Raw genomic sequence first — 13092 nt, 5'->3', positions numbered from 1 at the left:
TATGATTCAGAACTATAACGCACTGTGGAGAACACAGACCTCCACCAAGGCCAAACAGTAATGATGACAGATTCCTCATTGGAGATATATAGCAGGAAACAGCCGAGTATGAAGGTATAGGCATATACAGTATAAACTTGTTTTGCTGTTAAAAGTTGGGTGAAAAACTAGCCTAAATGTAAATTGGGACACTTGGGACATTCGGAACGTGATACTGTTCGACGGTGCTGCAACTTCATTGGCCCCATATCCTCTGAAGGTTTCATAAAAATGGTTGTATTTTTTTACCAAAAGCATGAAATGAAAAATAAAAACTACATACAATTTTCATTTTAATTCTCATGATCTACGTATGATGTATGTCTGCCTCAGGAGCTCTTCAAAAAGGTTAGAAGCATCTTAAACAAGCTAACGCCTCAGAAGTTCAGCCAGCTGATGAAGCAGGTGACGGACCTGACCATCGACACGGAGGAGCGACTCAAGGGAGTCATCGACCTGGTCTTTGAAAAGGCCATCGATGAGCCTAGCTTCTCTGTTGCCTACGGAAACATGTGTCGCTGCCTTGCTGAGGTAAAACAACACTGGAAAGTGCTGATCACAATGAGACGATGTACACAAAAGATGTATCACAAACTGCACTGCCCTATTACTTCAAACCTTGCATAACACTGAACAAGAAGACATCACTGTGACATTTCATATTGACGTTGTTTCCTGGATGTTTGTTACACAGCTCAGAGTGCAAATAGCAGATAAACCCAACAACACGGTCAACTTTCGCAAACTGCTTCTACATCGCTGCCAGAAGGAGTTTGAGAAGGACAAAGTAGATGATGTGGTGTTTGAAAAGAAGCAGAAAGAGCTAGACTCTGCTGAGTCGGTGCGTGACACACTCGTTTAGCAGGAACACTTGCATCAGCTCAGCACTTCTCTAAAAGCGAGCTCTTGTTTTGTGATGTTCCCCTCCACCCAGTCCGCAGAGCGCGAGCGGCTGCAGGAAGAACTGGAGGAGGCCAAGGACAAGGCTCGGAGGCGATCCATCGGCAACATCAAGTTCATCGGGGAGCTTTTCAAGCTGAAGATGCTAACGGAGGTCATCATGCACGACTGTGTGATTAAGCTGCTGAAGAACCACGACGAAGAATCTTTGGAGTGCCTGTGCAGGCTGCTCACCACCATCGGCAAGGACCTCGACTTTGAGAAGGCCAAGGTGAGCCTGATGATGTAATTTTAAACCAAGATGAAATCTTTCAGTTGATTGACTTGAGCCACAGAGAAGATCACCTCATCCCTATTTTGAAATAATCACTCTTCACTCTCTAATCAGCCGCGAATGGACCAGTATTTCAATCAGATGGAAAAAATAGTGAAGGAGAGGAAGACGTCGTCTCGGATACGCTTTATGTTGCAGGATGTCATAGACCTGAGATTGGTGAGTGTTAAATGCTTCCATGTGGTATTTATCTCACCTGTGGAACTGTAAAAGTCACAATTAACCACCCGCAAAGCCAACAAAGTACAATAATCCAGAGGTTGGCATACAACTGGAGAGGCTACTCTAAAAGCAACATCTGCTGAGATGGAAGTGTTCGCTCGCCTAACATACGCTTTTGGAATCACTGTCACTGCTACAAGAGACAGAAATTCAGTCTTTGCATTACATCTGTCCAATGTTAATGTTGTAATAATAGTAATTAGTAATATCAATCACTTAGGCAGAATATTGGGCCACTGTGGGATGCTTTAAATGGTAGATTTTAATGCACTAAATCTGACAAGATAACTCTTCAGCTCAAGTTGTTTGGTTGTCCTGTCTCTGTAGCACAACTGGGTGTCCAGAAGAGCTGACCAGGGTCCCAAAACTATTGAGCAGATCCACAAGGAAGCCAAAATTGAAGAGCAGGAGGAGCAGAGAAAAGTGCACCAGCAGCTGCTCTCCAAGGAAAACAAGAGACGAGGTCAGCCCTGCCGTCACATCAGCATGGCTGCGATGATTTGGGATTAGGCTTTTAGATATTGGCTTTTTACCAATACAGTACAGTATACTGATATTGCCCAGCACTTCATTACCAATAACAATATTAACCAATGCCAATGTTGGCTGCAACTCATCCCTCAAACTAATGTCAGGTCATATGTTGTGTAATGAATGAACACATGATGCCTCTTTTAACACCGTTTGTGCAAAATAATATACAATAATAATAAACAAATACTGTAATTTGCAATACAAGTTATAGAAAATGTGCCCTATTTATGTTAAAGATTTTGTGTCAACAAAAGCCATAACCAATTAAAGGAAGACGCTGAGTAGGCCTGTCACGATAATTGATAAATCGAGTAATCGAACGATAAAAAAAACAAAAAAAACAAAGTTGATCATTTTTCTGGCCTCGATAAATTGACATGTGCATGCATGCGTGTTTCGTCTCTCTTTACCACACAGGCTGGATGACAAGGGTTCACTCAGCATCAGTCTGTGCGCGTTGGTGCCCCAGTGGAATGAACGGGAATAGTGAACCCTCTTTTCAGACATTGTTTTTGCTGAAAGAGACAGTCCGTTTTATTTTCATTTAGTTTTTTTGGTCTTTTTTTGTTTGTTTCATTTATTATGTTTAATTTATCTAAAAGATCTTGATAAATTAAAGTTTATTGCTTTTGATACAATGTACTGTCAATATTATACCATATAATTAATTAAAAAGTGATCTCAAAAATGTTATCAATAGTATTGATTATCCACAATTATTTGTAGGCCAGTTATTGCACGTCAGTGGACATCTTATTAATACATATTTACAACATTAAGGCAAAACTTGAAAATAATTCCAGACTGTGGACATATTAACTGAGCTAGCAAGCTTGTTGCTGTGTGAAACACGTGATCACGCGCTGATTACCTTATCGGCAGAAAAGCTGATACCGATATGAACCCATATCTCACTTTTATGCCAATATCGGCTGACATCCCTACTCAGGATGCATGCTAGCGTTCTAACATCTCTTGGTTGTTAGCCTGACTGTAAAATTCAGCATCAGTTGACTTTAACTGTGTTTTTGTTGGTGGGTTTGGTGCTTTGTTCCATAGATCTACGAGATCAACGAGACCAGCGCATGCCAAGAGAAGAGACCTGGAGTACTGTGCCTATGACCAAGAACAGCAGGACCATTGACCCTAATAAGATCCCAAAGTTGTCTAAGGTGAGCCATAGTGATGTCCACCACTGCAATGTCACTACATCACATCACATCACAAGTTAGAATGTTTTAGCTACTGCTTCATTTTGTGCCGGTGTATCAAGCCATAGTGATGTAAGTATAGAAACATACTGTCATTGCTGTATGTTGGAAAGGAGCAGTGCATAGTAGAGCAGCAAAATGTTGTCCTTTTTTTGGACATGTCCACTTTTTAGACATTTTAACTTGGCCCAGGATTGCATTAATACAGTCTTCATATGTGGCTCCGTTCAAGTCCTGCCTCCTGCTCAGTTTGATAAAGTACAGCAGAACTCGTGGCATGTAAATGTTTCTTCTAATTTTCTCGTTCGTAGTTTTTTTTAGTTTACCATGTTCAAAGGTTAAATAGAAAGAAATACAATGATTTGGCTGAAAGAGAAAACTTTCACTTTCAGGATAATTGAAAATGAAACTTAATGACTTTTTGTAATTGGTTTTAAAAGTACAGCTAAAAAGAAATAGTTATTGTTGGCTTTTAAAGCAAGGTACAAATGTATTTGTATTGATTTTTTTTTCTTCTCATTTATAATCTGTTGTTTTATTGAAGGCCATTTAGTTAAATGTCATACTGTCATAATTCTGCATTTGTTTTAGTAAAAGTAACAGCACTTTTAAATGCCTGCACAGCACTAAGGTGTGACCATGTTCACCAAAGACTGTGAAGCTACCACAGGCATTTGTTTTGCATTGCTTTTGGTGCTAACTGATTAACACCTTCAGATATCCCTATCATGTTTGCCTCACATTTGAGTCTGTGTCAAATTTGTCACAAATTCCTTCATGATTGAAGTCTGTTGTGACTCATCAACATGGTTAGACTGTGTGCTACACCACCCTATTCTTGTCTGATGCCCAGCAGCTCTTACTCCCCCCTGCTGGATGCTCTGGCTATTGCTGCTTGTGACATTGTCCAATTGGTTTTCAAAGCTTCCCCTGCTGGATGCTCTGGAAATCGGCACATTACATTTTACAATGCATAAAAAGTATATACCTGTAAATTAAAGTCTCTTAAAAGTTGCTATCTTGACTCTGCAGCCTCCGACGGATGAGAAGATCCAGCTCGGTCCTCGCCCCGGCACATGGGTGAAGGGCAGCAGTGGCGGAGCTAAAGCCAGCGATTCAGGTCTGACCCTTGAATGTTGCATCGCAATATTTTCAGCTGCCTACATTTGCGTGTTAAGCAACTGTGCTGTATTGAGCAACCTGTAATTTTCTTAAATCGTGTTATGTTATCTTCTGTTCATTTTGGGATCCTCTTTCCTTTCTTTTCAGAACTATCGCGGGGCGGTAGCAGCCTTAACCGTTACTCAGCGCTGCTGTCAACACTCTCGTCTCAGCCTGCCTCATCAACTACTCCACAGAACTCAGACTTTGACTCCAGGAGGACTCTGGGAAGGTGAGGAAACACTGGGTGTGCATTAGAAGTAAATAGCATTGGTCAAAAATAATGAAGTCATAGGTGTGGGTCTGGAGTCTTCCTATTAAAGACTTCTGTGCTATTTGAAATGTTCTCTGTTCAATGTATGTCTGTTTATTCGTGCTCTTCCTAGCAGTCGTAGCAGCACAGTGAGAGAGCGTAGCGAGAAGCCACAGATCCCTGCACCGCCACCACAATCGACGTCAAAGCCTGCGTCGTTCAGCAGGGGCGACAGTTCCAAAGACCTGCGAGATGGCAACACTCCAGAGGAGGCGCAGAGAGAGCAGGAATACGAGGTAGCCGAGCCCCGGAGACCCAGTGTCACAGAGGACAAATTCGAGTCAGAGCATTGCAGTATCCGAGAGCCTGGTGAGGAAGGTCTGTCAACTTTGACTTGACACATAATAATAATTACACAATATAAAACCAGCCACCACTGACTGTTGTGTTACTGTGACAGTTAAACGTGAGCTGGCGACACTGGCTCCACAGGGGCCAGTCCTGTCCGAGCAGGAGATGGCGAGGAAGTCTAAGTCCATCGTTGATGAGTTCCTCCACATAAATGATTATAAGGTGCTGAGATTCACTCACTTCCTCCAACAATGTTACTTTTTACCATTTGAAAATTAGACTGGCTTTGACTGTTGTCGCCTCACCTCCTCTGCAGGAGGCTGTTCAGTGCGTGGATGAGCTGGTTTCGGGACCTCAGCTGCATGTGTTTGTGCGTGTCGGAGTGGAGTCGACCCTGGAGCGCAGGCAGATCACACGGGACCACATGGGCCAGCTCTTCTTCCAGCTGGTGCAGCAGGGAATCCTGCCAAAAGACCAGTTCTACAAAGGGTCAGTCCACCTACTTTCCTCACACTCATGCACACTATGCAATCTGAAACAATCATCATTTATAATGGGATAACAGACTTTATTTTAAGTAATCGCTTAACACTCTTAACTGTCATACATGTGTAAAAACTACTCACCTTTTGACGAGAACTGACTGACATGTAATGGAGAAGGAACAAGTGTTTTTATTGGCATGTTTTTATAGTGTTGAATGGTAAAATAAATTTGTGTATGTATAAAAGTGCTGTCTCTTAGTGATCTAAAGCTAGTTATTTATTATGTACTGCATAAAACTAAGACAACCACAGCATCAGATTAAAAGCACAAAATGAATCCAGTCACCATTAGTACGAGCCTGGAGTTTGTTTTTCAGAGAAAATTTAATAATGTCGTTTGGTGTGTGTGTGGGTGACAGGCAGTGTGTGCAAGCATTAATTAACTTGAAGTTGTGCCCTGAACAAATATGCATATTAGCACTCAATAACGTCCTCAAACCTTACCTTTATGCATTCCCACAGAGTAAATGAAAGAATGGGAGAAATACAGTATAAATCTATCTTCGCAGTGTCGGGGAAAATTAGCACATGCACACAACTATGATGTGTTCAAGGACTGTCAAAACAAAGTGGGAAGGGTCAGCGGTCGTTGAAACAAAACCAACTTACAAAACGTGTGGGATTTGTAACTATAGAATTTTTTGGAAGAAAATATAGCCCGTATGTCCAAAGTTTATATGCATTTACATACAATTCAATGAAGTTATTTACACTTTTTTTTATTTAAGTGTCTTTTCTTACTAATTCAAGTTTTGCACAGCCCGGTTCAGCCCTGCCCACAAACCGCGGCCCGGTGGTTGGGGACCCCTGACTTATAGCATACATTTGGGAGCTAGAAATAAGTGCCCTCACACTCGTTCTTTTTGTGTCTTTAGGTTTTCCGACATCTTAGAGCAGGCGGATGACATGGCCATCGACATTCCTCACATCTGGCTGTACCTGGCCCAGCTGCTCAGCCCTGTGCTGAGGGAGGGGGGCTTCTCAATGAGAGAGCTCTTCAGGTACTTGAATGAATTGTTTCCTCGTGAGAGTGTGAACTCTTTTATCTGACTTTGTTGCGGGACTATTGAGTTTCCTTCTGGATGGGGGACAACTGTGCAGATTTGCATTAAAGCGCCCCATGTCTGTGTTTGTGTGTCCACAGTGAATTAAGCAAATCCTTGCTCGCTGTGGGAAGAGCAGGAATCCTCATATCTGAAATACTGCACATACTATGCAAACACATGGTAAGCATTCTTGTTGAGGAAAAATGATGCGTTGTACTCAGAATAATTTCAATTAGAGGTGTAATGATTAGTTTTAATAATGATTTGATTCGTATCACGATTCGTGGTTGCTGATACGATTCAAGGACAATATTGGTTCATTTAGAACGATACAATCCGAAACAGTTCAGTAACTTTATATCATGCTTGCCATGATTAATTATTTACTTCAAATAGTGCAATCTAAACCTGCACTTTGCACTAAATGTGGGACATTATGCAAATTCCTCAGCAAATGAATATGGTACGGTATCTTCAGTTAGGTGCTGAAACATTCTCGCCTATACGGCGGATGGAAGCAAGGTCTTTTTTTTGGGCTGATAATCCTCCTGATCAGAGCAGCCATTTGAAAGAACGGTGCGGCAAATTTGTAAAATCAAGTCTGTGATTAATTCTGTCTGATAAAACATGACTTGAACTTTAATTTGATACCTCATTCCGTTCTTTACTCCAAGTATTAAAGAAGTTCAAGCAAATTTCATATCAGAAAATAGTACCCTTTGTTCTTTAACATGGAGTCAAAACAAAAGCTGTGATCGAGCCATGGACCTTGGCAAGTACAACCGTACTACAAAATATATCATAACTTAGGCTGTGACATTTGTTTTAAAAGTCAACAGAGTAGTATTTTATTTTTTTTTTGATAATCAAAAAGTCTTGGGAAGAAAATCAAGTGCAATAATGCAGCAGCAGCACACTGTATTCGTTTCCATGCCACACTACTAATTGCATGTAAACACTAGTTCCGGGGCAAAATTAACATATTTCGAAGATTTTAATGAAAATTATTTTAATGGAATGTCATCTGCAGATAGCTATTAAAATGAATTTATATCCTACATACCTTTTATCTTGTCCTGAAGCTCCGAGCTCCTGAGTTTGAAAGGCTTAAAGTTGGACATGACTTTTCTGTATACAAGTGAAAATACACCCGATGTATGAAAAATATGCATTTTTAAAGGACTGGACCGTACCGTCCAGAGGAATGCAATTGTCCTTACTTTGCATATTTTCCCCATAAATGTCCCTGAAAAGGAAATGAAATGAGTCCAGATGAGTTAAATATGAATACTGAATGAAGTGAATGAACTGACCAAAAGAGGCGAATCAACTGTTTTTCACAGGTCAACTACAACTCCCATGACCACCACATACCCGGAAGACAATGATGTCACCGACAAGCAGACATTTAGCGTCTTTATTATTAAAAGTGCTTAAAAATCCAATGCTTCATTTCCTAGTATCGATTAAATCGATTGATTACCTTTTAAAAGATGTTAGATTGATATATACGTCGTCCTGAATGGAAACTTGAGAACCCAGATCGATGTATTTTAATCGTAGGAATATAAATTGATGCATCGATGTGGTGAATGAATCGTTACACACCTAATTTCAATGTCAGTCAAGTGATGCTTTCCTTGTTTAGAACAAAAGAGTTGTGTTTTCAAGTGTCCTGTTTATTGCTGCACTTGGAGGCATCTAGTTATTAATCCACTATTATAGCTGTGTGACTTATACACTCCAGTAAAACCTCACGTTCCTATTTGTACTGTACATTATTCAACAGTAAATTAACACCCATTGTCACCTGCAGAGCCATAGAGCTGTGGGTTCTCTGTGGAGGGAATCTGGCCTCAGCTGGACTGACTTCCTGCCAGAGGGAGAAGACATCCAGACCTTTATCTCACAACAGGTGCTTGATCGAGTTTATCGACCTGCTGTTGGGGGTCAGCTCATTGAAGCCTCTTGTTGCCCATCTCACACAGAAGCTGGAGTCCATCCTGTCGGACGTCTCGGGCCCTGAAGCCGCTCTGTCCAAAAAGACCTTGTCCCCAGAGGAGCTGAGCCAGCAGCTGGAGAAGCTTCTGCTGGAAGACATGGCCAGCGATGAGCAGATCTTTGACTGGGTGGAGGTATTTGACAAACTTGGTAGCTGAGCCCACATGACCATCTCTCTCTATCTTCTCTTGCATTTTTTTAAACACCACAACTGCGAACTCCAATAAACTTACAACAGCCTCTGCTTTGACCCTTCACTATAAAAGCTGTGCGTAATATATGAATGTGAGTTGTTTTTTTTTGTTGTTTTTTTTAAGATACACTTTCAGTTTAGGATAGTAAAAATAACATTGCTGAGTGAAATTACAGTGTTTGCCATACATTCAGTTATTTGGGGTGGCCCGCTGCAAATAAATTTGGACTGCCACAAATGTTCGCCCTTGCTCATAAACACATTAGAATGGGATTGTCTGTAAATGCAGATTGCCGTTCCAACTCCACAAAATTTTCATATCTATCAAACCATGCGGCACACACTTGTACACACTCTTGTCATAAATCTCAGCTGCAGTGAATTTTGCGCACAAGAGCTTTACCCTGGTGTCATCCAACACCCACAATCATCTATAAATGGTCAATACTAAATAGCAGCGGTGTCACAATACATTTAGATACAACTACTGCTAATCAAGTGCCTTTTTTTCTTTGTGTGAAATGATTTTTATACTATTTGACTCAAACCTGAATTTGTCAGATGCATGTTTTGGAGTAACACGAATACATGGGAAACAAATTGTTCAATAATTTTTTTAAGTGCAAAATAACAAAATGAACAGAATAAAATAAACAATTGCATGATGATTTAGGTTAAAGTTCACACCGGATGCCCTTCCTGATGCAACCCTGGCGGTTTCGATTGAACCTGAGGCCTCTGCCTCAAAAGGCAGATGCATATGCCATTAATCCACTAGGATTTTACAGATGAGTTGGTTAATCCTGCCATTTTATGATTTCATTGGTGACAGAGCAGGAAAGGGCTGTGAAAAAGTTTGCCATATAAAGCACCCTGTCATTCATTATCTATTGTCATTTTACGTAACTATTTTTGATTGAGAATCAACTCAATACGGGATGGGTACTTTTGTTTCTAAACATGGGACAATTCTGTTCTTCAAGGGAGGGTTGACGACTCTAGTGGTGCTATGTATTTTACAGTTCGTCTGCCCCGCCCTATCCAAAATATCAGTTGGCTCAGGACATAAAAAAACCACTAAAAAAAGCAATAGAAGAAAGTTCATTTGTACTTCTAAACACATTTGGTTTTGCACTTGATTATTTTTGCCCATATTTTGTCTTCCTCAGAACTACTGCTATCAGTAAAAATCAATGAAAGGTCTAATGTGCGGTCGTGTTGCAGATGCTCCAACGTTCTTAGCTGCTACATGTAAACAAGATTAAATTAAACACTAGTGTAAACATTTAATCTATACAACACTTCACCTTAACTTTGAAAGGAAAAAAGCTAAACACAAACTCTGAAATATTGTAGAAGCATAATTGTACAACAATAAGAAATTTGTCTATGGACCACCATGTTGTCGTTAGCCATGTAAGTCGTCATATTTATGAAATGTTAGGTAACGAATTAGAGCATATGTGTCAAACTCAGGCAGCAATTTCATCCGACTCGTGGAAATGTTGGGAAAAGTAGCATTGAATTGGCCCGTTTTGTGAACCTCAACAAAGTGCTTGCATGATCAAGCAATTGTTCGGGTCTCAACCACTACTACTCTGATATTACAAGAGTAAAAGTCCACAGTACTATGTCTAACACGAATCACATAACCATTCTTACTAAGGGTGCCAGATTCAGAGCAAAAGTAACAATTTAACTGTACACGACTAGAAACAACACCTATTACATTCTGTCTGTACAAAATAACACCTTAAAGAGGCATAAGACAGTCAAAAGTTATCATTTTAACTACATCAAAACATGCAGGGAAAAGCGTAATCCGCCCATTCCACAGCTGCAAACTCTTCCGGGTTACACATCCCGTGGACTGTGGCTTTTGCCCAGACATTGAGAGGATGTGGTCGATCACAATCACATTATTGAAATGAACAACTACGCCAAAGCAACCATAGGCATATATCCACAGCCGTCTCCCCCTCCCTTTTGCTGGCTCATCCAATTAGCAGTCAGGATACATTCACGGCCATACGGTTGGTTTTCCTGTCCTATTTGGCCAGCAACCTAAAGTCGGCTTTGAGTTTTGGTCCTCTGTGCGATAGAGTTTGACACCCCTGAATTAGAATATTTGTATTTCTAAACTTCAGTGGACTTTAGCAGGCTGATTTCATGTGTGCAGGCAAACCTGGATGAACCTCAAATGAGCTCATCTCCCTTCCTGAGAGCGCTGATGACGGCTGTGTGCAAGGCGGCTGTGAAAGGTAAGCCCGGCCTTCTTCAGTGGGATGAGCGGGACTCTCATCACTTCCTTCTTCCTCCCCCACACACAGACGTTAGCACCAACTGCCGAGTGGACACAGCTATCATCCAGAGGAGGTTGCCTGTATTACTCAAGTACCTTAACTCAGACACTGAGCGACAGCTGCAAGCACTTTATGCACTTCAGGCGCTGATAGTCGCCTTGGATCAGCCTGCTAGTAAGTGCTCTTTATTTACTTCTTAATGAGTGCTTGCTAGGTTACTTCACCTAGGTCTTATATCACTTAGGACATTATCCTTGTCATCCTATTTTACAGACCTTTTTGCACTCATGCATATTTAAAAGATTTAGGACTTCCAGAAAAGTGCACATTCATGTTTTTATTCAGTATTGACACCAAAAACCAAAATAATCTTCGTAATTCAGTTTCATGCGACTCTTTCCCTCTCCCTGCGCACCAGACCTACTGCGGATGTTCTTCGACTGCCTCTACGACGAGGACGTCATCTCGGAGGACGCATTCTACATGTGGGAATCGAGCAAAGACCCTGCGGAGCAGGAAGGCAAAGGCGTGGCCCTCAAGTCTGTGACAGCCTTCTTCACTTGGCTACGGGAGGCCGAGGAGGAGTCGGAGGACAACTAAAGGGGGCAAAAGCTGAACTTCATTCTGCAGCAGAACAAATGGGCGGAGCAATTTGTTTACGGCTGGAATTCTTTTTCTGCGGTACGGTTCGGAAACATACCGACATTTTCAGTTTGGATTCCAACGGCGGAAGCACTAAATACATGTATTATACATAGAAAATATTTTTGTTTTAAATTTTAACTTACTTTTTTTGTTACTTTTTAAGAAAAGACTTAAAAGAAGCATAGGTTCTGGACTCTTTAATTTATTATTTTTTTAAGGACTGCAAATATGGACATGAGAGCCTGACAATAGAAATAACAATATAATTAATTATAATAACAAAATAATTGTGAAATAAATGGCCTCCCTGGATTCTACACTGTTTGATTTAAAACAGGGTACGACAAAAATCATTAGGGGATGAAAGGGAAGCAGTGTGTGACAAACGTCATCATCCAAAAGTGTCTCGCATCCCTCGGTAGCCGCGTGTCCGCGTGTTGTATTCATGAAGTGATGAAACTGACAAAGTGGACACAGGGGGGACGCGTATGACAAAATGCTTGTAATACTTCAGCCCTACAGAGCCCATTAAATGCTTGTAAATACATTAAAGATGGGGAAAAAAAATATTTCAAAATGAATTGATCTTTTGATGGCACGTGATTGTGTGTTTGGAGTGTGTCTGCCTGTTAAAACTAAATGGTGCTGAGGAGACATGATGACACACGTGGAGTAAATACTGTGATGGAGCACAGCATGCAACCAGATTCTTTTGCAGGTTATCGCCACAACAGTGCCCTTGGTTGATTTCTTGTATGTGTGTGTGTGTGTGTGTGTGTGTGTGTGTCATGACCACATATGCATACATACAGCTGCACTGACGTGTGTGTGCTCTCACACCTTAATTAGATCACATACCTCATGTGATGTGTGATTGCATTCTCCTACTTTTGAATGTTGCACATGATGAATGAGTGCCCTCTGGAAAAGCATAGAAACTGAAGTTATCTAGTTTTGGACTGTTGGTGCAAACATTATCTTTGTTCAGAAAATGGCAACTGATGTTCTCATGTATTGGTGCATTCAAAGACAATGCAGCGACTGACATTTGTTGGAAAAAAAAGTCAATTAACCAGCTACTCTTGTACCATCTCCTTTAGTATCTACATGTCCAATTACTAGCCTCTTTCACACGCAGATCTTGCAAAATAGACACATCAGCCACAGGCGTGGATCGAGCATATATTTGCTGATACTACCGGCAACGTCAGACTGGGTCGACTTTGACCGCCTATTTCGTGTCTGTGCCTTCTATACAATAGAGCAGCATAAAAAGCAAAGTGTAAAAGGGGCTACTGGGTTCGGTGGTTATTTATCATGTTAAGAGTAACAACTTTTAGCTTAGTTTAACTAC

At 41.0% G+C, this 13092-nt stretch overlaps 1 protein-coding gene across 14 annotated transcripts in view; it reads left to right on the top strand.

Moving 5' to 3' along the window:
- Window positions 1–12859, top strand: part of LOC129185860 (eukaryotic translation initiation factor 4 gamma 3-like) — a 47258-nt gene extending 34399 nt beyond the window's left edge. For 4 of the 14 annotated variants that reach the window (XM_054783424.1, XM_054783421.1, XM_054783414.1 and 1 more), the window contains 18 exons: window positions 373–570; window positions 734–880; window positions 974–1210; window positions 1328–1432; window positions 1823–1958; window positions 3089–3201; window positions 4273–4360; window positions 4510–4633; window positions 4788–5032; window positions 5115–5227; window positions 5322–5494; window positions 6426–6551; window positions 6695–6776; window positions 8413–8511; window positions 8585–8731; window positions 10970–11051; window positions 11121–11267; window positions 11512–12857. In XM_054783424.1, coding sequence (XP_054639399.1) covers window positions 373–570; window positions 734–880; window positions 974–1210; window positions 1328–1432; window positions 1823–1958; window positions 3089–3201; window positions 4273–4360; window positions 4510–4633; window positions 4788–5032; window positions 5115–5227; window positions 5322–5494; window positions 6426–6551; window positions 6695–6776; window positions 8413–8511; window positions 8585–8731; window positions 10970–11051; window positions 11121–11267; window positions 11512–11693 — 2544 coding nt within the window. In that variant the 3' untranslated portion in view covers window positions 11694–12857. Of the gene's footprint in view, window positions 1–372; window positions 571–733; window positions 881–973; window positions 1211–1327; window positions 1433–1822; window positions 1959–3088; window positions 3202–4272; window positions 4361–4509; window positions 4634–4787; window positions 5033–5114; window positions 5228–5321; window positions 5495–6425; window positions 6552–6694; window positions 6777–8412; window positions 8512–8584; window positions 8732–10969; window positions 11052–11120; window positions 11268–11511 lie in introns of all 14 variants that reach the window. The other 10 variants (XM_054783425.1, XM_054783427.1, XM_054783422.1 and 7 more) reach the window with 7 other exon arrangements.
- The last annotated feature ends 233 nt before the right edge of the window (window positions 12860–13092 follow it).

This window comes from Dunckerocampus dactyliophorus, chromosome 8 (genome assembly GCF_027744805.1).
Source record: "Dunckerocampus dactyliophorus isolate RoL2022-P2 chromosome 8, RoL_Ddac_1.1, whole genome shotgun sequence".
NCBI lineage: Eukaryota > Metazoa > Chordata > Actinopteri > Syngnathiformes > Syngnathidae > Dunckerocampus > Dunckerocampus dactyliophorus.
This window is presented reverse-complemented; position numbering and strand designations above follow the sequence as displayed.